The sequence below is a fragment of the Salvelinus alpinus genome, chromosome 12 (genome assembly GCF_045679555.1).
Source record: "Salvelinus alpinus chromosome 12, SLU_Salpinus.1, whole genome shotgun sequence".
Classification (NCBI taxonomy): Eukaryota; Metazoa; Chordata; class Actinopteri; order Salmoniformes; family Salmonidae; genus Salvelinus; species Salvelinus alpinus.
The window spans coordinates 25,653,825-25,681,044 of NC_092097.1; the positions used below are offsets into that span (position 1 = coordinate 25,653,825).

The window sequence follows — 27,220 nt, forward strand, 5'->3', positions numbered from 1 at the left end:
CTCACTGTTTGTTTGTGGGTGATTGTCTCCTGTGTCGTCGAATGTATGTACCATACGGGACTGTTTGGCTGTTCGTTTATTTTGATGTCGTCTGTTTCCTGTCCGTGAGTTTACGTTTAGTTATGCAAGTTTATGTTCAGGTTTCGTCAACGTCGTTTTCTTGTTTTGTATATTTGAAAGTGTTTTGTTTCGTGTTGCCGTCGGTTTAAATAAAAGATGGCTTATTTCCCAAATGCTGCATTTTGGTCTGATGATCCTTCTCTCCTCTCCTCGTCCGAGGATGAGGAGGGAGACAGCCCTTACAGTTTGACTAATAAGTCCGGCTGCACGACTTACTGCAAATTGAGAAATGATGTGACTAAACTCAACAACAAAAAAGAAGAAACTGTATTATGAAGCCAAGATCAATTATATAAACTTGAGTAGTTTAAATGAAATTATGGGCAGAAAGACAAATTCAAGTCCATATTTTATCGAATCAGATGGCGTATTCATCACAAAACCATTTGATATTGCCAATTATTTGAATGATTACTTCATTGGCAAAGTGGGCAAACTTAGGCAGGAAATGCCAACAACGAACAGTGAGCCATCGTATCCTTGCATAAAAAAAAAAAATTATGAAAGAAAGAAAAGTTACTGCAAGTTTGAACAGAGCGGCACGTCTTCCTCGTCATTGTAACCAGAGGGCTGATATAAATACTATGCAGCCAGTCTCTCTTGGCTAAGAGTTGAGGAGAGACTGACTGCATCACTTCTTCTTTTTATAAGAAACATTAACATGTTGGTAAATCCCAAATAGTTTGCATAGTCAACTTACACACAGCTCTGACACACACACACTTACCCCACCAGACATGCCACCATATCTGGAGGTATTTTCACAGTCCCCAAATCCAGAACAAATTCAAGAAAGCGTACAGTATTACATAGAGCCATTGTTGCAAGGAACTCCATTCCATCTCATATTGCTCAAATGAACAGCAAATAAATACAATTATTGAAGTTGTTCTGTCCTTGAGCTGTTCTTGTCTATTAATGTTATTTATTAAGTCATGTTTCATATTTTGTGTACCCCAGGAAGAGTAGCTCTTTAAGGAATACCTAGGATAGGATAAAGTAATCCTTCTAACCCCCCCCCCCCCTTAAAAGAGTTAGATGCACTATTGTAAGTGGTTGTTCCACTGGATATCATAAGGTGAATGCACCAATTTGTAAGTCGCTCTGGATAAGAGCGTCTGCTAAATGACTTAAATGTAAATGTAAATGTAGCTGCTGCTTTTGCAACAGCTAATGGGGATCCTAATAAAATACCAAATACCTGGCGCAGGATACATGGGATTGGGTCATGGCAATTTTGACATCCTGCCTACAAATTCTGCCTCAAAAGGCAGCAGCATTATATCTGATGTCTCGTTAAACAATCAATACGCACTAAATTCACCCGCACAGCTGATCTCAATTGCAACCATTATTGGTCACCCCATTACCGATCTCTAAAAGATGATGTCGGTGTCCTGCTTGCAACAAAAGTCTTTCATGGCTGCCCTCTAATTGGTATTTTCATCGCAACAACTTAGTCCATTTTGAACAGGCTAAGGGCGATTTATGTATTTGACAAGCATTCCGTGCAATAGAAATAAAGTATTTAATTGTTTACCACAGCAAATCTACTGTTAGTGTAATGTACTGACTAATTATTTTATTTGTTTCCTATTTATGTTAAACAAGTGTCTGGTACGGTCAGATTTTTAAAATCAAGATCGGGGGTAAAATAACCCTGGACTGTCCATATTTGAAATGTATAACTACATCAAATCAATCAGGTGATTGAGTTACTTGTGCCAAAAGGGCGTGGGGACAGAATCAAACCCACGCTGAGACGTTAGGCCTATATGTGTGCGCTGAAGGCAGCGGCCCTAACCACTAGACCACCCCAGGCCACAATTGAACAACATTGACAGTTCATTCGTAACCTTAGGATCCACTAGACCCCTCAAACTCTACTCTGGATCTCGAAGCCAGTTCCACTGCATTTTTCTATTGTTCCCCTCTAATCAGGGACTGATTTAGACCTGGGACTCCAGGTGTGTGCAATTATCAGGTAAAATAGACAACCAGCAGGCTCCGGACTTCGTAGGGTAAGAGTTGAATACCCCTGCACTAGACACTTGTATGTAGTAGCCTAGTGGAGACAAATATCTATCTTGTGTTATTAAGCTATATAAAATGACGGTTGTTGATGTGTATGGTTGCATTTCAGATAGATTTTTGTACATTTTAATGTTTGCAGTAATAGGATCAGAGTCAGAGAGAACATTATTTTAATAATCCCAATTACTCAACTGCCCCCTGCATGGACAGAAAGAGAACTGCTCATTTTTAGCCACTCACGAGGGTCAGTTGAATTTCCTGATGCATCAGGAAAATTCTCTGCGACAAAAAGTGATCAAGATAAGATCCAACATCTGTACCATGCAGGGTGTGTACTTGTACATGAAGCTGCCTCACGCTACAGGAACAGGAGGTAGGTTCCTGCTCGTATGAGCGGTTTCAGCTCGCACTAGCCAAAGGCTACTTTAATTACTTACTTTACTGTTGGAAACATCAAATTAAACTCGCTCTCATCTGGTTTCATCAAGTTTATGCTGAATGTTTCCATGATAACTATGCCAAAGTGTCACGGCCGTCAAAGAGAGGAGACCAAGGTGCAGCGTGATGTGAATACATTCTTCTTTAATAAAACGAAGAACACTTATTAAACAAACTAACAAAACAACAAAACGACCGTGCAGCTATAATAACAGAGTGCTGACATGCAACTACACATAGACAACTACCCACAAAACCTAAATGGAAAATGGCAACCTAAATAGGATCCCCAATCAGAGACAACGATAAACAGCTGCCTCTGATTGGGAACCAATTCAGGCCACCATAAACCTACATTACCTAGACATACAAAATCCCCATAGATAAACAAAAACCCTAGACAAGACAAAAACACACATACCCACCCTCGTCACACCCTGACCTGACCAAAATAATACAGAAAATATAGAAAACTAAGGTCAGGGCGTGACACAAAGCCCCTTCATACACTGAGGTGAGTGTGCGTTAAGGACAATCAGCAATTGATACATCCATTTTTAGACTTATAAATGAATTATATTTAACCATTGATTCTTGCAGAATATTACTTATAAATAAAAATGCCTCATGAGCTTAGTTCAACTGTCGTACCCCATCAGAACCCAAAATATGAGCTGTTTTACTACAATGTTTGTAAACAAAGCAAATGAAAGCAAACACTGTATTAGATAAAAAAACATGGTTAAAACTAATTTTGATATCATGGATGGTCAGTCCTTGCATCCATAGCTCTGTCTTGGAATTTGAGAGTGGTTACATTTCTCCAGCCCCATCCCCCCCTACTATATACCGAAACAGTGTTGTTGTTTCAACTTCTGATTGCTGCTTTACCTGTGATTAATGTTTGTTCACCTGTAGCCCTCTCATCAGTCAAACTCTCTATTGTGCTCCAACAGGCTGTTTTGGTATTTTATTAGGATCCCTATTAGCTGTTGCAAAAGCAGCAGCTACTCTTCCTGGGGCCACACAAAACATGAAACATAATACAGAATGACATAATACATCATTAGACAAGAACAGCTCAAGGACAGAACTATATAAATTTTTAAAAAGGCACACATAGCCTTCATATCAATGCATACACACAAACTATCTAGGTCAAATAGGGGAGAGGCGTTGTGTACCACAAGGTGTTGCTTTATCTGTTTTTTGAAACCAGACTGCTGTTTATTTGAGCAATAGGAGATGGAAGGAAGTTCCATGCAAGAAGGGCTCTATATAATACAGTACGTTTTCTTGAATTTGTTCTGGATTTGGGGACTGTGAAAAGACCTCTGGTGGCATGTCTGGTGGGATAAGTGTGTGTGTCAGAGCTGTGTGTAAGTTGACTATGCAAACAATTTGGAATTTTCAACACATTAATATTTCTTATAAAAATAAGTGATGCAGCCAGTCTCTCCTCAACTCTTAGCCAAGAGAGACCGGCATGCATAGTATTAATATTAGCCCTCTGATTACAATTACAATCTGGGCCAGCTGCAGCTTAACAAGGTCTTTTCTTGCTGCACTGGACCACACGACTGGACAAAAATCAGGATTAGACAAAACTAGAGTCTGCAGAACTTGCTTTTTGGAGTGTGGTGTCAAAAAAGCAGAGCATCTCTTTATTATGGCTAGACATCTCCCCATCTTTGCAACCACTGAATAGCAAACTGTTGTTTGTGTTTTGACCATGACAGTTTACAATCTGAGGTAACGCCAAGTAATTTAGTTTCCTCAACTTGTTCAACAGCCACACCATTCATTACCAGATTCAGCTGAGGTCTAGCACTTAAGGAATGATTTGTACCAAATACAATGCTCTTCGTTTTAGAGATGTTCAGGACCAGTTTATTACTGGCCACCCATTCCATAACAGACTGCAACTCTTTGTTAAGGGTTTCAGTGACTTCATTAGCTGTGGTTGCTGATGCGTATATGGTTGAATCATCAGCATATATGGACACACATGCTTTGTTTAATGCCAGTGGCAGGTCATTGGTAAAAATAGAAAAAGAGTAGAGGGCCTAGAGAGCTGCCCTGCGGTACACCACACTTTACATGTTTGACATTAGAGACGCTTCCATTAAAGAAAACCCTTTAAGTTATATTAGATAGATAGCTCTGAATCCAAGATATGGCTGAAAAGCCATACACTTACGTTTTCCACAACAACAATAATATCAAAGGCTGCACTGAAATCAGTAGAGTCAGCTGGCTATAGAATCAGCTACCATCCTCCGTAGCTTTCCATCTAAGTTGTCAATGCCAGGAGGTTTGTCATTATTGATCGTTAACAACAAACAAAAAAATCCACCTTTTCCACACTAACTTCAAACTTGCACTGCTTTTGCACTGTATCAATCCATGGAGCCTTAACAGTTCTAACAGTCAGTTTCTTAACAGGTGCATGTTAATCAATAATTGGAAGAAGCAATTTCATAAATTCATCAAGTGCAGTGTCTGGATGCTCCTCATTAATCACATCAGACCAACAAATATTTTTAACATAATCCACATAAAAGTCACAGCAAAATATTTGGTATGATCTCTTATACACTATACACGATCATGTTGATATTAGTCATACTGATTTATCTGACTGGAATATTACAATAACATTATGGTTTCTAGAGTTCCACTCTGTTCCTCCTGATGTTGAGAAATGACTGAATACGCACACACCCCACACACACACAAGAATACATGTCCACACATGTCCACACAAGCACCTACACACGCACAACACACACACTCACCGCTGTGGACAGTCTGGAAGCCAGTGTCATCTCCAGGTTGCCCTTTAACCCCAGCAGCGCTGGGACCAGGATGAAGACTTCCGTCACCTCTGTAAACACCGTCCAGTGCTGCAAAGCAAGAACACAACACACAGTTACACAACAAAACAATACAACACGCTGTCAACTACACATCAGGTTCCTGAATGCTCTTAATATTTACATTCAAACAAAAATAACCTTCAATTCAATTATCATGATAAAACAGTTATCGTGATACAGTTATCACTGAGTTATTATGATACAAAATCGTATTACGTTCTCAACCCAACAGCATATCACATTGGGCATTTCTGAGGTCGACAATGTCTTGTTGACATTGAGTTTCAACTTGATTCAGTCTGAAACCTGATCTCTGCCTTTTCTCAGTGACATGCTATCTGTTCAGATCGTGTTGGAATCATAATCATATTCACTCTGGAGAGGAGCAAGGTCATTTTGACCTTACACTGTAACCATTCACCACCCTCTTTCTGTCACTTCTCTCTCCCTCTCTTCTCTAAACATCCACCCACTCCTTATCTATCCCTCTCCTCTCTCTCTTCCCCTGCCCTTTCTCGCCGTTCTCCCTTTCTTCAACAACACTATAATAAAACACTGTAACAAGATTTATTTTATTGATATCACCTTTCATACAGTACTTGCAGCCCACATTGTTTTTACTGTAACCCTCCATCTGCCTGCTAGCTCTTGTGCGGAGGCAGAGAGCTAGCAGGCAGATTGGCAAAGAGGAAGAGAGTATTTAAATGCCTCTGTTACCTCTCCACAGTGAACGACTTTGCCCCAGACTAAGTCAGCCAGGAGCAAGGCCAGCTAAATCTAAAGGGTAATTTAGATATGCTGTAGGGCCTGGGATGGGAGACATCAGAGAAAATGAATAAATTACAAATGCTCACGCTCACGCAGCTGAGTTGCTGTAGAATCAAATGGAAATTCACAGTTGAACTGATGACTGTGGTAAAGTGCCTCTCCGATGTTTCTCCATTAGCCCAGTGCAGTGGCAGGAGCAGCAAAGTGGAACAGAGGATAGACTGGGCTAGTGCATAAGGATGAGGATGTTTTTGGGGTACACGGCTAAGGAATGACTGGGTTAGACTCACTACAAGGTTGCGGAAGTGGTACAAGCTGGGGATTGGAGCTGGAGTATAAGGCTGGGGACATTAATCCATCAACTGAGAAAGCGCTTGCCTTCAGAGTCAGTCCCACCTGCCCCCAGCACTTGCAGCTCATCTCTCAGCCCACAGCTAAATCAATACTGAGAAGGCTGTAGGGGAGAGGAATAACAGCTAGATAACGTTATCCTGCCTACAGATCCCTACAGTGAGAAATAGCAGTGTTTCATCAGCAGTCTGGGTGGAGGTGATAGCCCTGTTAACCTCCTCTCTGTCTGTCAGCAGCCTGGGCTCTTTAAAACGGTTGACTCTACAGGGACCCCACCACCCCACCTTCTGGCCCTCTCCCACCCCAGCTCTGGTTAGCCAACCACCCTAACCCACTTCTCTCTCTCTCTCTTCTATTAAACTACCTCTTTCATCCCTCCCTTTTCCTTTCCCAACTTTCACCCTGTCCTCTTCTCTCTACTCTCCAGCTGTTATATATGTTGTTGTCTCCAATGGAACAGTGGAGCCCAGCCATCAACACCTCACCCCCCAACGACCAGCCCCAGTTCTGCAAACTCTGTGGACAGTCAGTCAGTATCATGGTGTATCAAGAGGAAAGGAACGCAGCCCCGTTTGCCCAGTGTTGCTCATGTGGAGTGTTTCCTCTGGAAATGTTATTAGCAGTGGGAGGAGGGGGTTCACCGGGCATGCCCCCCACGATAATTATTTTGTAGAAGATCTGGTGACCTTTTAAAAGGATATTCTTCCCATTATTTTGGTTTGTGGGCCCCCTAAAGCTGCCAAGCATATGAACATGTTGTAAGCCATGGCAAAATGCTAAATATTTTGAATGACAAGAAATTAGCTTTAAAACTGCAAAAAAAATCTGACTTTGCACAGGTTCAACACTGCTTGCGAGCTGGGGGTTGAGGGGGAGGGGGGAGCGTTGAGGTGGTTGGGTGATACTTGACTAGTACAGTGTTGAGACTTGACTAGGTGAGGGGTGAGGTCAGAAGAGAAGGAATTACAAAAGTTCCTAATATGTATTGCGAACCAGTGACGGGCTTGCTGTCTCTCTGGGTCTGACTAGCACGCTGTCTCGAGGACAGTGCACTGTTTCGTGCACAGGCAGGTTTGGCTGTCACAGTGGCACAAAGAGCTAAATAACATTTAGAACGGTGTTGTACCCAAACAGAGCTAAATAACCTTTAGAACGGTGTTGTACCCAAACAGAGCTAAATAACAAGTAGAACGGTGTTGTACCCAAACAGAGCTAAATAACATTTAGAACGGTGTTGTACCCAAACAGAGCTAAATAACAAGTAGAACGGTGTTGCACCCAAACAGAGCTAAATAACATTTAGAACGGTGTTGTACCCAAACAGAGCTAAATAACATTTAGAACGGTGTTGTACCCAAACAGAGCTAAATAACAAGTAGAACGGTGTTGCACCCAAACAGAGCTAAATAACATTTAGAACGGTGTTGTACCCAAACAGAGCTAAATAACATGTAGAACGGTGTTGTACCCAAACAGAGCTAAATAACATGTAGAACGGTGTTGTACCCAAACAGAGCTAAATAACATTTAGAACGGTGTTGTACCCAAACAGAGCTAAATAACAAGTAGAACGGTGTTGTACCCAAACAGAGCTAAATAACAAGTAGAACGGTGTTGCACCCAAACAGAGCTAAATAACATGTAGAACGGTGTTGTACCCAAACAGAGCTAAATAACATGTAGAACGGTGTTGTACCCAAACAGAGCTAAATAACATTTAGAACGGTGTTGTACCCAAACAGAGCTAAATAACAAGTAGAACGGTGTTGTACCCAAACAGAGCTAAATAACAAGTAGAACGGTGTTGTACCCAAACAGAGCTAAATAACATTTAGAACGGTGTTGTACCCAAACAGAGCTAAATAACATTTAGAACGGTGTTGCACCCAAACAGAGCTAAATAACATGTAGAACGGTGTTGTACCCAAACAGAGCTAAATAACATTTAGAACGGTGTTGTACCCAAACAGAGCTAAATAACATTTAGAACGGTGTTGCACCCAAACAGAGCTAAATAACATGTAGAACGGTGTTGTACCCAAACAGAGCTAAATAACATTTAGAACGGTGTTGTACCCAAACAGAGCTAAATAACATTTAGAACGGTGTTGTACCCAAACAGAGCTAAATAACATTTAGAACGGTGTTGCACCCAAACAGAGCTAAATAACACGTAGAACGGTGTTGTACCCAAACAGAGCTAAATAACATTTAGAACGGTGTTGCACCCAAACAGAGCTAAATAACATTTAGAACGGTGTTGCACCCAAACAGAGCTAAATAACATGTAGAACGGTTTTGTACCCAAACAGAGCTAAATAACATGTACAACGGTGTTGCACACAAACAGAGCTAAATAACATGTAGAACGGTGTTGCACCCAAACAGAGCTAAATAACATTTAGAACGGTGTTGTACCCAAACAGAGCTAAATAACATGTAGAACGGTGTTGTACCCAAACAGAGCTAAATAACATGTAGAACGGTGTTGTACCCAAACAGAGCTAAATAACATGTAGAACGGTGTTGTACCCAAACAGAGCTAAATAACATTTAGAACGGTGTTGCACCCAAACAGAGCTAAATAACATTTAGAACGGTGTTGTACCCAAACAGAGCTAAATAACCTTTAGAACGGTGTTGTACCCAAACAGAGCTAAATAACAAGTAGAACGGTGTTGTACCCAAACAGAGCTAAATAACATTTAGAACGGTGTTGCACCCAAACAGAGCTAAATAACACTTAGAACGGTGTTGTACCCAAACAGAGCTAAATAACACGTAGAACGGTGTTGCACCCAAACAGAGCTAAATAACACGTAGAACGGTGTTGCACCCAAACAGAGCTAAATAACACGTAGAACGGTGTTGCACCCAAACAGAGCTAAATAACACGTAGAACGGTGTTGTACCCAAACAGAGCTAAATAACACGTAGAACGGTGTTGTACCCAAACAGAGCTAAATAACATGTAGAACGGTGTTGCACCCAAACAGAGCTAAATAACATTTAGAACGGTGTTGCACCCAAACAGAGCTAAATAACACGTAGAACGGTGTTGCACCCAAACAGAGCTAAATAACACGTAGAACGGTGTTGCACCCAAACAGAGCTAAATAACACGTAGAACGGTGTTGCACCCAAACAGAGCTAAATAACACGTAGAACGGTGTTGTACCCAAACAGAGCTAAATAACACGTAGAACGGTGTTGTACCCAAACAGAGCTAAATAACATGTAGAACGGTGTTGCACCCAAACAGAGCTAAATAACATTTAGAACGGTGTTGCACCCAAACAGAGCTAAATAACATGTAGAACGGTGTTGCACCCAAACAGAGCTAAATAACATTTAGAACGGTATTGTACCCAAACAGAGCTAAATAACATGTAGAACGGTGTTGCACCCAAACAGAGCTAAATAACATTTAGAACGGTGTTGCACCCAAACAGAGCTAAATAACATTTAGAACGGTGTTGCACCCAAACAGAGCTAAATAACATTTAGAACGGTGTTGCACCCAAACAGAGCTAAATAACACTTAGAACGGTGTTGTACCCAAACAGAGCTAAATAACACGTAGAACGGTGTTGCACCCAAACAGAGCTAAATAACACGTAGAACGGTGTTGCACCCAAACAGAGCTAAATAACACGTAGAACGGTGTTGCACCCAAACAGAGCTAAATAACACGTAGAACGGTGTTGTACCCAAACAGAGCTAAATAACACGTAGAACGGTGTTGCACCCAAACAGAGCTAAATAACACGTAGAACGGTGTTGCACCCAAACAGAGCTAAATAACACGTAGAACGGTGTTGCACCCAAACAGAGCTAAATAACACGTAGAACGGTGTTGTACCCAAACAGAGCTAAATAACATTTAGAACGGTGTTGTACCCAAACAGAGCTAAATAACACGTAGAACGGTGTTGCACCCAAACAGAGCTAAATAACATTTAGAACGGTGTTGCACCCAAACAGAGCTAAATAACATGTAGAACGGTGTTGCACCCAAACAGAGCTAAATAACATGTAGAACGGTATTGTACCCAAACAGAGCTAAATAACATGTAGAACGGTGTTGTACCCAAACAGAGCTAAATAACATGTAGAACGGTGTTGTACCCAAACAGAGCTAAATAACAAGTAGAACGGTGTTGCACCCAAACAGAGCTAAATAACATGTAGAACGGTGTTGCACCCAAACAGAGCTAAATAACATGTAGAACGGTATTGTACCCAAACAGAGCTAAATAACACGTAGAACGGTGTTGTACCCAAACAGAGCTAAATAACATTTAGAACGGTGTTGTACCCAAACAGAGCTAAATAACAAGTAGAACGGTGTTGTACCCAAACAGAGCTAAATAACAAGTAGAACGGTGTTGCACCCAAACAGAGCTAAATAACATGTAGAACGGTGTTGTACCCAAACAGAGCTAAATAACATGTAGAACGGTGTTGCACCCAAACAGAGCTAAATAACATGTAGAACGGTGTTGCACCCAAACAGAGCTAAATAACATGTAGAACGGTGTTGTACCCAAACAGAGCTAAATAACATGTAGAACGGTGTTGTACCCAAACAGAGCTAAATAACATTTAGAACGGTATTGTACCCAAACAGAGCTAAATAACATTTAGAACGGTGTTGCACCCAAACAGAGCTAAATAACATTTAGAACGGTGTTGCACCCAAACAGAGCTAAATAACATGTAGAACGGTGTTGTACCCAAACAGAGCTAAATAACATGTAGAACGGTGTTACACCCAAACAGAGCTAAATAACATGTAGAACGGTGTTGCACCCAAACAGAGCTAAATAACATTTAGAACGGTGTTGCACCCAAACAGAGCTAAATAACATTTAGAACGGTGTTGTACCCAAACAGAGCTAAATAACATTTAGAACGGTGTTGCACCCAAACAGAGCTAAATAACATTTAGAACGGTGTTGTACCCAAACAGAGCTAAATAACATGTAGAACGGTGTTGTACCCAAACAGAGCTAAATAACATGTAGAACGGTGTTGTACCCAAACAGAGCTAAATAACATGTAGAACGGTGTTGCACCCAAACAGAGCTAAATAACATTTAGAACGGTGTTGTACCCAAACAGAGCTAAATAACATGTAGAACGGTGTTGTACCCAAACAGAGCTAAATAACATGTAGAACGGTGTTGTACCCAAACAGAGCTAAATAACATGTAGAACGGTGTTGTACCCAAACAGAGCTAAATAACATGTAGAACGGTGTTGTACCCAAACAGAGCTAAATAACATGTAGAACGGTGTTGTACCCAAACAGAGCTAAATAACATGTAGAACGGTGTTGCACCCAAACAGAGCTAAATAACATTTAGAACGGTGTTGTACCCAAACAGAGCTAAATAACATGTAGAACGGTGTTGCACCCAAACAGAGCTAAATAACATTTAGAACGGTGTTGTACCCAAACAGAGCTAAATAACATGTAGAACGGTGTTGTACCCAAACAGAGCTAAATAACATGTAGAACGGTGTTGTACCCAAACAGAGCTAAATAACATGTAGAACGGTGTTGTACCCAAACAGAGCTAAATAACATTTAGAACGGTGTTGCACCCAAACAGAGCTAAATAACATTTAGAACGGTGTTGCACCCAAACAGAGCTAAATAACATTTAGAACGGTGTTGTACCCAAACAGAGCTAAATAACATTTAGAACGGTGTTGCACCCAAACAGAGCTAAATAACATTTAGAACGGTGTTGCACCCAAACAGAGCTAAATAACATTTAGAACGGTGTTGCAACCAAACAGAGCTAAATAACATTTAGAACGGTGTTGCACCCAAACAGAGCTAAATAACATGTAGAACGGTGTTGTACCCAAACAGAGCTAAATAACATGTAGAACGGTGTTGTACCCAAACAGAGCTAAATAACATTTAGAACGGTGTTGCACCCAAACAGAGCTAAATAACATGTAGAACGGTGTTGCACCCAAACAGAGCTAAATAACATGTAGAACGGTGTTGCACCCAAACAGAGCTAAATAACATGTAGAACGGTGTTGTACCCAAACAGAGCTAAATAACATTTAGAACGGTGTTGCAACCAAACAGAGCTAAATAACATTTAGAACGGTGTTGCACCCAAACAGAGCTAAATAACATGTAGAACGGTGTTGCACCCAAACAGAGCTAAATAACATGTAGAACGGTGTTGCACCCAAACAGAGCTAAATAACATGTAGAACGGTGTTGTACCCAAACAGAGCTAAATAACATGTAGAACGGTGTTGCACCCAAACAGAGCTAAATAACATTTAGAACGGTGTTGCACCCAAACAGAGCTAAATAACATTTAGAACGGTGTTGCACCCAAACAGAGCTAAATAACATTTAGAACGGTGTTGCACCCAAACAGAGCTAAATTACATGTAGAACGGTGTTGCACCCAAACAGAGCTAAATAACATTTAGAACGGTGTTGTACCCAAACAGAGCTAAATAACATGTAGAACGGTGTTGCACCCAAACAGAGCTAAATAACAAGTAGAACGGTGTTGCACCCAAACAGAGCTAAATAACATTTAGAACGGTGTTGCACCCAAACAGAGCTAAATAACATTTAGAACGGTGTTGTACCCAAACAGAGCTAAATAACATGTAGAACGGTGTTGCACCCAAACAGAGCTAAATAACACGTAGAACGGTGTTGTACCCAAACAGAGCTAAATAACATTTAGAACGGTGTTGTGCACAGACAGATTATCAAAAGTACTGCATGTTTGGTAGAAATACTATGATGTTAAAAAATGTATTATATTTAAAAACATTGCAGATTTTACCATGGCGCAGTTCGACAGCTAAATGAATGCAGCAGAAACACTGCTCATATGAAACTGCTGTGTATATATGTACACTTTGTACAGGCAGGATTCCAAACCCAGCAGCATAAAACACCAACACAGTTGATGACTGTGCAGTGGCACCAATGGTTGGAACACATATGACATTACAGGCAGTCACACTGATGGCACACAGCAGTGTTTCTCCTAGATTATTTTCCTAGGGGGGAGCCCCTGGGCCAATAATGCTGGTTGCTAACAACAAAAATATTCAATTTAAATTAATTGACACTGAATGCTTTCAGGCAGACAGCCACAAATTTTGGAGGGGAAGGGGGACCATGCCTAAGTAATGTTAAGGGAAAAATTGAGTCATAGCAACTCACATTATGTCAGTGACCTCCAATACTGAAGAGTACAAAGAATGTTCCTGAAAGTTCTAAAGCCTCCGATGGACACTAAGTGAAAGAGTAGCCTAGGCTTCAAATCAAATCAAATTTAATTTGTCACATACACATGGTTAGCAGATGTTAATGCGAGTGTAGGGACATGCTTGTGCTTCTAGCTCCGTCAGCGCAGTAATATCTAACAAGTAATCTAACAAATTCACAACAACTACCTTATACACACAAATGTCAAGGGATGGAATAAGAAAATGTACATATAATTATATGGATGAGCGATGGCCGTGCGGCATATGCAAGATGCAATAGACGGTATGAAATACAGTATATACAAGTGGGATGAGTAATGTAGGATATGTAAACATTATTAAAGTGGCATTATTTAAAGTGACTAGTGACACCTTTATTAAATCCATTTATTAAAGTGACCAGTGATTTGGGTCGGTATGTTGGCAGCAGCCTCTCTATGTTAGCGATGGCTGTTTAACAGTCTGATGGCCTTGAGATAGAAGCTGTTTTTCAGTCTCTCGGTCCCAGCTTTGATGCACCTGTACTGACAGCGTGGTAAACAGGCAGTGGCTCGGGTGGTTGTTGTCGATTATGTTTTTGACCTTCCTGTGACATCGGGTGCTGTAGGTGTCCTGGACGGCAGGTAGTTTTCCCCCGGTGATGCGTTGTGCAGACCGCACCACCCTCTGGAGAGCCTTGAGGTTGAGGGCGGTGCAGTTGCCGTACCAGGCGGTGATACAGCTCGACAGGATGCTCTCGATTGTGCATCTGTAAAAGTTTGTGAGGGTTTTAGGTGACAAGCCACATTTCTTCAGCCTCCTAAGTTTGAAGAGGCGCTGTTGTGCCTTCTTCACCACACTGTCTGTGTGGGTGGACCATTTTAGTTTGTCCGTGATGTGTACGCCGAGGAACTTTCCACCTTCTCCACTACTGTCCCGTCGATGTGGATAGGGGGGTGCTGCCTCTGCTGTTTCCTGACGTACACAATCATCTCCTTTGTTTTGTTGATGTTGAGTGAGAGGTTGTTTTCCTGACACCACACGCCGAGTGCCCTCACCTCCTCCCTGTAGGCTGTCTCGTTGTTGTTGGTAATCAAGCCCACTACTGTTGTGTCGTCTGCAAACTTGATGATTGAGTTGGAGGCACACATGGCCATGCAGTCATGGGTGAACAGGGAGTACACACCCTTGTGGGGCCCAGTGTTGAGGATCAGCGAAGTGGAGATGTTGTTTCCTACCCTCACCACCTGGGGGCGGCCCGTCAGAAAGTCCTGGACCCAATTGCACAGGACGGGGTTGAGACCCAGAGCCTTAAGCTTAATGATGAGCTTGGAGGGTACTATGGTGTTGAATGCTGAGCTGTAGTCAATGAACAGCATTCTATATACTGTACTCTATACCATCTACTGCATCTTGCCTATGCCATTCGGCCATCACTCATTTATATATTTTTATGTACATATTCGTATTCATTCCTATAAGGTAGTTGTTGTGAAATTGTTAGGTTATATTACTTGTTAGATATTACTGCATGGTCGGAAATAGAAGCACAAGCATTTCGCTATACTTGCATTAACACCTGCTAACCATGTGTATGTGACAAATAAATTTCATTTGAAGAGGACAAAGAAGGTGTTTAACTTGTCCGGAAGCAAGACATCGTTGACCGTGACATGGCTGGTTTTCTTTTTGTAGTCCGTAATTGCCTGCAGACTCTGCCACATATGTCTCGTGTCTGAGCCGTTGTGTTGCGACTGCATTTTGTCCCTATACCGGCATTTTGCTTGTTTGATTGCCTTGCGGAGGGAATAATTACACTGTTTATATTCAGCCATATTCCCCGACCTCTTTCCATGGCTGAATGCGGTGGTTCGCGCTTTAAGTTTTGCGCGAATTCCGCCTTGTATCCACAGTTTCTGGTTGGGGTAGGTTTTAATAGTCACAGTGGGTATAACATCTCCAATGCAATTCCTAATAAACTCACTCACTGAGTTAGCGTATAAATCGATGTTACTGTCTGAGGCTTCCCGGAACATTTTCCATCCCACATGATCAAAACAATCTTGAAGCGTGAATTCCGATTGGTCAGACCAGCGCTGAATGGTTCTAGTCACGGGTACATCCTGTTAGAGTTTCTGCCTATAGAACGGTATGAGCAAGATGGAGTCGTGGTCGGATTTGCCGAAGGGAGGTGGGGGAGGTCCTTGTATGCATCGTGAAAGTTAGAGTAGCAGTGGTCCAGTGTTTTGCTCGAGCAGGTATTACAGTCAATGTGCTGGTCGAATTTAGGTAGCATTGTTCTCAAATTAGCTTTGTTAAAATCCCAAGCTACAATAAATGCAGCCTCAGGATATATGGTTTCCAGTTTACATAGAGTCCAGTGAAGTTCTTTCAGGTCCGTCGAGGTATCTGCTTGGGGGGCGGGGGGGGAGAAGAGAATTCTCAATCAAAGAGAATTCTCTCGGTAGATAATGCGGTCGGCATTTGATTGTAAGGAATTCTAGGTCAGGTGAACAAAAGGACTTCAGTTCCTGTATGTTGTTATTGTTACACCATGAGTCGTTAATCATGAGGCATACACCCCTGCCCTTCTTACCAGAGAGATGTTTGTTTCTGTTGGCGCGACGCATGAAGAAACCCGTTGGCTGTACCGACTCTGACAACATATCCCGAGTGAGCCATGTTTCCGTGAAACAGAGAATGTTACAATCTCTGATGTCTCTCTGGAAGGCAACTCGTGACCTAATTTCATCCACCTTGTTGTCTAGAGACTGGACATTGGCGACTAATATGCTCAGAAGCGGTGGGTGGTGTGCTCGCCTTCTAAGTCGAACCAAGAGGCCGCTCCGTCTGCCTCTCTTGCGGTGACAACGTTGTTTTGGGTCAGCCTCTGGGATTAGATCCAATGTCCAAGGAGGAGGTCCGAACAAAGGATCCCTTTCTGGAAATGATTTTCCTGGTCATAATGTTGGTAAGTTGACGTTGCTCTTATATCCAATAGTTTTTCCCGGCTGTATGTAATAACACTTATGATTTTCTGGGCTAACAATGTAAAAAATAATACATAAAAAAACAAATTACTGCATAGTTTCCTAAGGACTTGAAGAAAGGCGACCATCTCTGTCGGCGCCATCTTGTTGAGCATTTTTTCAGCCACTCAATAGCAGGCTAACCCACTAAAACATTCAAACTCAATCAGACACTAACAAGCTAGCCATACACTCTCAGATAAAGGGTACGGTTAGGGTAAAGTATTGTTCCATGGGGCACAAAAAGATCAAAATATACACAATGTACCTTCAGAGGTACACATATGATCTCACATGGTACTGTTCGGTACCTTTTATGGTACATGTGCAGATAACCTAGTAGAATGGTACAGTACATTTGTGTGACACTAAAGAGCTGTAATTAATATTGTAGCAAACTTAACCCAACACTGAGCAACCTTGTCACGTGGTACGGACCTCTTGGTGTAATGGTTAAGGTCTGGCTGGACCCAGGTTCGAGTCCCGGTCGGGGCTACCCCACAAATTCATTCCATTGGTATCAGAAGTTGGATGGCGGAGAGGCGTATACTGTACATGTGAGGGACTTGATATAGAGAAGAGGTACATTTTTGCCACTTAAAAGGAACAAATGGTACACTATTGTCTCTTTTAAGGTGCAAACTGCAAGGGTACAACTATGCGCCTGTAACTAATGGTAAAATGGTACCACTACACTCGGCACCACTACAGTGATAAGCATTTGTACAATTCTGTACCTTTTTTTTCTGAGTGTATGCCAGTCAACGATTGACAGGATGTAGCATTGTTAGTAGGCCATTCCACAGTGTAGCACTTAAAAGGGGGATTTGGATGGTTAGAAAATGCACATGAATCAACTTCTGAGCATTTTTTTGTATTACCTTTGGGAGGATTGTGGCAGATGAATCAGTATTAGTTGGGTAACATAGATAAATAAAGATGTTTTATTTACATAATATGCTTATGTGAGATACTTGTCATTAGAATGTATCCTTTTGGACTATAATGTTGGCAGTTGCACTTTTTTCTTAGCTGGGGCTCAGTCATTTGGGGCCCAGAGAGGGGAGAGGTCAGGCTTGTCTTTTACATGTTTCTGGTGCTATGCAGAATATCCGAAAGGGAAGAGGACAGGATGGAACATTGTCTTCATATGTGAATGTATCTGTTAAACCATGTGAAGGGATGGCGTGATTAAGGGGGAACCAATTACTTGTCTCTACAATGTCTGTGAGCAAGTCACTCCCCTCAGTGAGCTTGTCCAGGAGTGGGGTCAAGAGGGTGTTTACTTGAGATGGGAGTATCTAGAGTTGACAATTGATATATGCCATTGGATGAGTTGGTGTTTTTGTACTATGAAGTACCAGGAATGAGTGTAGAACCTCGTCTTAGAGACCAAACTGAACGATAATTTATAGCGAATGCTATCTGGCTATGGGATACTCCTCTCTCAAGTATAAGTCTTTCTTTATGAACTGTTCCTAATATCTGTGGTTCGTCATGTAAGTTGAGAGGGGTGTATCTTGGCTATAAAAGATCTTTGTATTCATCTGTAGGGACTCTCAGAATTCATTATAGACACTGAATTGATCTGAGAGTCAAAGGGCTATTGTAAAGCTCATATTATTAAAGATGAAGTTTAACTTTTTTGGGATAGGGGGCAGCATTTTCACTTTTGGATGAATTGGTGCCCAAATTGAACGGCCTCCTACTCTGTCCCAGATCATAATATATGCATATTATTATTACTATTGGATAGAAAACACTCTGAAGTTTCTAAAACTGTTTGAATTATATCTGTGAGTATAACAGAACTCATATGGCAGGCAAACTTCCAAACAGGAAGTGAAAAATCTGAAATGGGTCGATGTGAAAGTCATCGCCTATTCAAATCTCCGTCATTTATGGATCTGTATGCACTTCATACGCCTTCCACTAGATGTCAACAGTCAGTAGAACGTTGAATGAAGCCTATAGCATGATGTGGAGCCGGATGGGAGCTATTGGAGTGACTGGTCTGGCAGATTTCGTTCAATTGCGCAAGTGTTTGGACACGTGTACTACACATGCTAGCCAAAGTTGCTAATTCAACAGAAGTAATGGACATTATAAAACAAAACAACGATTTATTGTGGAACTAGGATTCCTGGCACTGCATTCTGATGAAGGTCATCAAGGGTAAGGGAATATTTAATGATGTCATTTCGTATTTCTGTTGACTCCAACATGGCGGAGAATGGCTGAGTGCCGTCTCAGCGGCAAGGTCATGGTCAGCGGGGTGGTGGCACTGGGATCCTCATCTCTCCCAAGTGGACATTCTCTCTTTCTCCCCTGACCCATCTGTCTATCGCCTCCTTTGAATTCCATGCTGTCACAGTTACCAGCCCTTTCAAGCTTAACATCCTTATCATTTATCGCCCTCCAGGTTCCCTTGGAGAGTTCATCAATGAGCTTGACGCCCTGATAAGTTCCTTTCCTGAGGATGGCTCACCTCTCACAGTTCTGGGTGACTTTAACCTCCCCACGTCTACCTTTGACTCATTCCTCTCTGCCTCCTTCTTTCCACTCCTCTCCTCTTTTGACCTCACCCTCTCACCTTCCCCCCCTACTCACAAGGCAGGCAATACGCTTGACCTCATCTTTACTAGATGCTGTTCTTCCACTAATCTCATTGCAACTCCCCTCCAAGTCTCCGACCACTACCTTGTATCCTTTTCCCTCTCGCTCTCATCCAACACTTCCCACACTGCCCCTACTCGGATGGTATCGCGCCGTCCCAACCTTCGCTCTCTCTCCCCCGCTACTCTCTCCTCTTCCATCCTATCATCTCTTCCCTCTGCTCAAACCTTCTCCAACCTATCTCCTGATTCTGCCTCCTCAACCCTCCTCTCCTCCCTTTCTGCATCCTTTGACTCTCTATGTCCCCTATCCTCCAGGCCAGCTCGGTCCTCCCCTCCTGCTCCGTGGCTCGACGACTCATTGCGAGCTCACAGAACAGGGCTCCGGGCAGCCGAGCGGAAATGGAGGAAAACTCGCCTCCCTGCGGACCTGGCATCCTTTCACTCCCTCCTCTCTACATTCTCCTCTTCTGTCTCTGCTGCTAAAGCCAATTTCTACCACTCTAAATTCCAAGCATCTGCCTCTAACCCTAGGAAGCTCTTTGCCACCTTCTCCTCCCTCCTGAATCCTCCTCCCCCTCCTCCCCCCTCCTCCCTCTCTGCTGATGACTTCGTCAACCATTTTGAAAAGAAGGTCGACGACATCCGATCCTCGTTTGCTAAGTCAAACGACACCGCTGGTTCTGCTCACACTGCCCTACCCTGTGCTTTGACCTCTTTCTCCCCTCTCTCTCCAGATGAAATCTCGCGTCTTGTGACGGCCGGCCGCCCAACAACCTGCCCGCTTGACCCTATCCCCTCCTCTCTTCTCCAGACCATTTCCGGAGACCTTCTCCCTTACCTCACCTCGCTCATCAACTCATCCTTGACCGCTGGCTACGTCCCTTCCGTCTTCAAGAGAGCGAGAGTTGCACCCCTTCTGAAAAAACCTACACTCGATCCCTCCGATGTCAACAACTACAGACCAGTATCCCTTCTTTCTTTTCTCTCCAAAACTCTTGAATGTGCCGTCCTTGGCCAGCTCTCCTGCTATCTCTCTCAGAATGACCTTCTTGATCCAAATCAGTCAGGTTTCAAGACTAGTCATTCAACTGAGACTGCTCTTCTCTGTGTCACGGAGGCGCTCCGCACTGCTAAAGCTAACTCTCTCTCCTCTGCTCTCATCCTTCTAGACCTATCGGCTGCCTTTGATACTGTGAACCATCAGATCCTCCTCTCCACCCTCTCCGAGCTGGGCATCTCCGGCGCGGCCCACGCTTGGATTGCGTCCTACCTGACAGGTCGCTCCTACCAGGTGGCGTGGCGAGAATCTGTCTCCGCACCACGTGCTCTCACCACTGGTGTCCCCCAGGGCTCTGTTCTAGGCCCTCTCCTATTCTCGCTATACACCAAGTCACTTGGCTCTGTCATATCCTCACATGGTCTCTCCTATCATTGCTATGCAGACGACACACAATTAATCTTCTCCTTTCCCCCCTCTGATAACCAGGTGGTGAATCGCATCTCTGCATGTCTGGCAGACATATCAGTGTGGATGACGGATCACCACCTCAAGCTGAACCTCGGCAAGACGGAGCTGCTCTTCCTCCCGGGGAAGGACTGCCCGTTCCATGATCTCGCCATCACGGTTGACAACTCCATTGTGTCCTCCTCCCAGAGTGCTAAGAACCTTGGCGTGATCCTGGACAACACCCTGTCGTTCTCAACTAACATCAAGGCGGTGACCCGTTCCTGTAGGTTCATGCTCTACAACATTCGCAGAGTACGACCCTGCCTCACGCAGGAAGCGGCGCAGGTCCTAATCCAGGCACTTGTCATCTCCCGTCTGGATTACTGCAACTCGCTGTTGGCTGGGCTCCCTGCCTGTGCCATTAAACCCCTACAACTCATCCAGAACGCCGCAGCCCGTCTGGTGTTCAACTTTCCCAAGTTCTCTCACGTCACCCCGCTCCTCCGCTCTCTCCACTGGCTTCCAGTTGAAGCTCGCATCCGCTACAAGACCATGGTGCTTGCCTACGGAGCTGTGAGGGGAACGGCACCTCCGTACCTTCAGGCTCTGATCAGGCCCTACACCCAAACAAGGGCACTGCGTTCATCCACCTCTGGCCTGCTCGCCTCCCTACCTCTGAGGAAGTACAGTTCCCGCTCAGCCCAGTCAAAACTGTTCGCTGCTCTGGCACCCCAATGGTGGAACAAACTCCCTCACGACGCCAGGTCAGCGGAGTCAATCACCACCTTCCGGAGACACCTGAAACCCCACCTCTTTAAGGAATACCTAGGATAGGATAAAGTAATCCTTCTAACCCCCCCCCCCCTTAAAAGAGTTAGATGCACTATTGTAAAGTGGTTGTTCCACTGGATATCATAAGGTGAATGCACCAATTTGTAAGTCGCTCTGGATAAGAGCGTCTGCTAAATGACTTAAATGTAAATGTCTCAGATTATTGCATGGTGTGCTTTTTACTAAAGTTATTAAAAAGTGTTAAACAATTCAGAATATATGTTATATTCTTCAAAGTAGACACCCTTGATGACAGCTTTGCACATCCTTGGCATTCTCTAAACCAGCTTCACCTGGAATACTTTTCCAACAGTCTTGAAGGAGTTAACCACATATGCTGAGCACTTGTTGGCTGCTTTTCCTTCACTGTGCAGTCCAACTCATTCCAAACCATCTCAATTGGGTTGAAGTCGGGTGATTGTGGAGGCCAGGTCATCTGATGCAGCACTCCATCACTCTCCTTCTTGGTCAAATATCCCTTACACAGCCTGGAGGTGTGTTGTGTCATTGTCCTGTTGAAAAACAAATGAAAGTCCCGCTAAGCGCAAACCAGATGGGACGGTGTATATCTGCAGAATGCTGTGGTAGTCATGCTGGTTAAGTGTGCTTTAAAATCTAAATAAATCACAGACAGTGTCACCAGCAAAGCACCATTACACCTTCTTCACCTTCTTCTTCCATGCTTCACGGTGGGAACCACACATGCAGAGATCATCCGTTCACCTACTCTGCGTCTCACAAAGACAGGGCTGGTTGGAACCAAAAATCTCAAATTTGGACTCATCAGACCAAAGGACAGATTTCCAACGGTCTAATCTCCATTGCTCGTGTTTCTTGGGCGAAGCAAGTCTCTTCTTCTCATTGGTGTCCTTTAATAGTGGTTTCTTCGCAGCAATTTGACCATGAAGGCCTGATTCATGTAGTCTCCTTTGAACAGTTGATGTTGAGATGTGTCTTACTTGAACTCTGTGCATTTAATTGGGCTGCAATTTCTGAGGCTCTGCAGCAGAGGTAACTCTGGGTCTTCCTTTCCTGTGGTGGTCCTCATGAGAGCCAGTTTCATCAAAGTGCTTGATGTTTTTTTGCGACTGCACTTGAAGAAACGTTCAAAGTTCTTGCAATTTTCCGCATTGACTGACCTTCATGTCTTAAAGTAATGATGGACTTTTCCTGTCTCTTTACTTATTTGAGCTGTCCCATCTCCACAGAGGAACTCTGGAGCGCTGTCAGAGTAACCATTGGGTTCTTGGTCACCTCCCTGACTAAGGCCCTTCTCCCCTGATTGCTCAGTTTGGCCAGGAGGCCAGATCTAGGAAGAGTCTTTGTGGTTCCAAACTTCTTCCATTTAAGAATAATGGGGGCCACTATGTTCTTGGGGACCTTCAATGCTGCAGAAATGTTTTGCTACCCTTCCACAGATCTGTGCCCCGATACAATCCTGTCTCGGAGCTCTACGGACAATTTTTTTGACCTCATTGCTTGGTTTTTGCTCTGACATGCACTGTCAACTGTGGGACCTTATATAGACAGGTGTGTGCCTTTCCAAATCATATTGAATCAATTGAATTTACCACAGGTGGACTCCAATAAAGTTGTAGAAACATCTCAAGGATGATCAATGGAAAATGGAAGCACCTGAGCTCAATTTGAGTCTCATAGCAAAGGGTATGAATAACTTATGTAAATAGGGTATCTGTTTAAAATTTGTAATAAATTTGCAAACATTACTAAAAACTTGTTTTTGTTTTGTCATTATAGTATTGTGTGTAGATTGATGAGGATTTTTTATTTATTTAATCCATTTTAGAAAATATGGCTGTAACGTAACAAAATGTGGAAAAAGTCAAGGGGTCTGAATACTTTCCAAATGCACTCTATGTGATAAGAGCCTAGCAGATTATATCTGTGGATCAATGAAATGACTGTTAGCACCATAGAGATTTTATCTTTATTCACTTCTGTGGATAATACGACCAGACTACAAAAAGAGAGACAGCTGGAAGCCAGTATGATTTTCCAGATTATTAGAATAAACCAGATCCACAGGGGACCAAGTCCACGCTCTGGTTTCACACTGGCTCCTGTAGAAACCCGGCAACTGGATGTGGTTGTCCCAAAATGTCCTCCTGTGGGGGGAGAGAGTTAGCTGGTTTCAGGCTTTTGTGTTGATTGTGAATTCCTGTTTACTGTTTCCTGTATTTTTAGATTGTTTGTCTGTTTTTGAGGCGCTGAGACTGAACCAATGTCTTGCCTCGCGGTTTTATTTTGGTCATCTGCATGTCATCCGACGCCACAGTGTGGGGAAGACAGACAGACGGATAAGAGACAGACAAACAGATAGGAGAAATCATACAAAGCAACAAACAAGTTACCCCACATTTTTACACTATATAAACTGTGAATGTCAATCAACTGTGGCTGAGACATTATCTGGTGTGGAGTGCTCTCTCTCTCTACTGGAAGCATGTCCAGCATGTCCAACATCAAAACAACCATTGCACCTGTCTTGACCTTTGACATTCGTAGGAATGTCATAAATCACATCTAACGAAGAACAAATCTGTGAACTGACCTACAGTAAGTGTCAATTTCAGAGGACCATTTCAGCAGGCGCACTGCTCCTGTGGTTTGAGATTGACAGACAATATTGGGACACTGCGTCCTCAGGTTTGGGATTGACAGACAGTATTGGGACACTGCGTCCTCAGGTTTGGGATTGACAGACAGTATTGGGACACTGTTCTGCAATGTCAGCTAGAGTCCCTTCCTTCTCAATACTGTCCTGTGTTGTCTTTCCTGTGTGACAATGTAGGAATGGGGCCAGAGACAGGGTGTGTGTGTGTAGTGAGGAGGAAACTAAGGGAAGTTAAATAGATGGGTCACATTTCACACAGAGATTGGGGCTCCTGTGTGGCACAGCGGTCTAAGGCACTGCATCTCAGTGCTAGAGGTGTCACTACAGACCCTGGTTTGATTCCAGGCTGTATCACAACCGGCCGTGATTGGGAGTCCCATATGGCGGCGCACAAATTGGCCCAGCGTCGTCCAGGTTTTGCCGGGGTAGGCCGTCATAGTAAATAAGAATTTGTTCTTAACTGACTTGCCTAGTTAAATAAAGGTTAAATAAAAAAAATAAAAAAAATAAAATGATCGAGAACGCTGTGGAGAACGCATACATGCATCACCCTGGGCAACCATTCCTTACTCCAGCAGCTGAGCTGAGGGGCAACACACACACATTGAGAGGAAGAGGTATTTTGCATGTACCATACATCTGAGTCAGGGAGATAGAGATAAAGAGAGGAAGAGAGCAGGGTAATTGCCTCCTGCGAGGGCAGAAGGGGATTAGCTGTTAGCTGAGTTAGCAGTGTGTCAGGGGAGGGGAATTACAATGTGATAGAACCTACTAGAAAGGCTTCTAGAATCAATCACTATATTGAAGACATTGTCATTATCTATTATTTATCTTCACACAGGAAATGATATCACCTTCTCTTTTCTTTATCATCATAGCTGTTGTTATTAACTCTTTAATAGGGTGAAAATAATTCAGTATTTAGCAGGGAAGTTCAGAGAACTACAGATGAATCAGCATGCTATGATTGAATGCGAAAATGAGAGGTAGACTGACAGGAAAAGAGAGAACGTCCTGGTTAGAGGGCAGGATATGGGTAACCGCATAAGAGTGCAGGCTATTAACCACAGTGAGGCACTAATCTGTCCTTATAACAACAGTTATAACCCCAGAACCAGAGTGGTGAGCACTTTCTTTCTCTTCACCCTCTTGCTCTCTGTGTGTTCCTCCCTCTCTCTTTCTTCAGAGTTCCTGGGTTACACTATGTTGGCATCAAAATGGGCAGTCAGTGCCAGCACTTGGTCTCCAAGCAACCAGACACCTCCAGCTTTATCTGTAGCAGAGGCTGACCTTAAATAAATATATGACCTGTCAGCCACCCAGGCCCAGGACTATATTTTTACACTGCCAGTACAGCAAAAAACACGGTAACACACACGTACTGGCAGAAACATTACACAGTAAACTCTCACACATACAATCATGCACTAGTGTGCATGCTTGCATGCACACCACATGCACACAGACCAACAAATATCCACATATTATAATAATAATATACTGTATATCCAAACCCAGTTTACACCAGGCAAGTCAACAGGAAAGTGTGAAGAATTCTATTAAATTGTTTCCCCTGTGGCTCTCAGAACCCAGCGGTGCTCTGGCTGTAGACTGTTGTTTGTCTCCTGGTTACAGTCAGCTACAGTGGCTGAAATAAACATTATATTTTACAGCTGCATGCTCATACTATACTCTGTTCGAGGTGTTATTATATTCTATTATATGCTATTCTATTCTTCTATTCTGCTCAGCTCCATTCTATCAGAAAATAGAACCATGAGGATCTACTTATGTGTTTGAGTCTGCCTCAGCAGTATTCACAGATACAGTTGAAGTCGGAAGTTTACATACACTTAGGTTGGAGTCATTAAAACTCGTTTTTCAACCATTCCACAAATTTCTTGTGAACAAACTTCAGTTTTGGCAAGTCGGTTAGGATATCTACTTTGTGCATGACACAAGTAATTTTTCCAATAATTGTTTACAGACAGATTATTTCACTTATAACTCACTGTATCACAATTCCAGTGGGACAGAGTTGACTGTGCCTTTAAACAGCTTGGAAAATTCCAGAAAATTATGTCGTAGCTTTAGAAGCTTCTGATAGGCTAACTGTCATAATTTGAGTCATGTGTACTTGTGGATGTATTTCAAGGCCTACCTTTCAAACTCAGTGCCTCTTTGCTTGACATCATGGGAAAATCAAAAGAAATCAGCCAAGACCTCAGGAAAAAAATTGTAGACCTCCACAAGTCTGGTTCATCCTTGGGAGCAATTTCCAAACGCCTGAAGGAACCACAAACAATAGTACGCAATTATAAACACCATGGGACCACACAGCTGTCATACTGCTCAGGAAGGAGATGCCTTCTGTCTCCTAGAGATGAACGTACTTTGGTGTGAAAAGTGAAAATCAATCCCAGAACAACAACAAATGACCTTCTGAAGATGCTGGAGGAAACAGGTACAAAAGTATCTATATCCACAGTAAAACAAGTCCTATATCGACATAACCTGAAAGGCCGCTCAGCAAGGAAGAAGCCACTGCTCCAAAACCGCCACAAAAAAGCCAGACGGTTTGCAACTGCACATGGGGACAAATATCGTACTTTTTGGAGAAATGTCCTCTGGTCTTATGAAACAAAAATAGAACTGTATGGCCATAATGACCATCATTATGTTTGGAGGAAAAAGGGGGATGCTTGCAAGTCGAAGAACACCATCCCAACCGTGAAGCACGGGGGTGGCAATATCATCTTGTGGGGGTGCTTTGCTGCAGGAGGGACTGGCGCACTTCACAAAATAGATGGCATCATGAG

At 43.0% G+C, this 27,220-nt stretch overlaps 1 protein-coding gene across 2 annotated transcripts in view; it reads right to left on the reverse strand.

The window, feature by feature from the left end:
• The window catches only part of LOC139535750 (solute carrier family 41 member 1-like), a 63,418-nt gene that overhangs the window by 30,740 nt on the left and 5,458 nt on the right, over positions 1 to 27,220 (reverse strand). For both annotated transcript variants that reach the window (XM_071335507.1, XM_071335506.1), the window contains exon 3: positions 5,391 to 5,498. In XM_071335507.1, the coding sequence (XP_071191608.1) occupies positions 5,391 to 5,498 (108 nt within the window). The remainder of the gene's footprint in view (positions 1 to 5,390; positions 5,499 to 27,220) is intronic.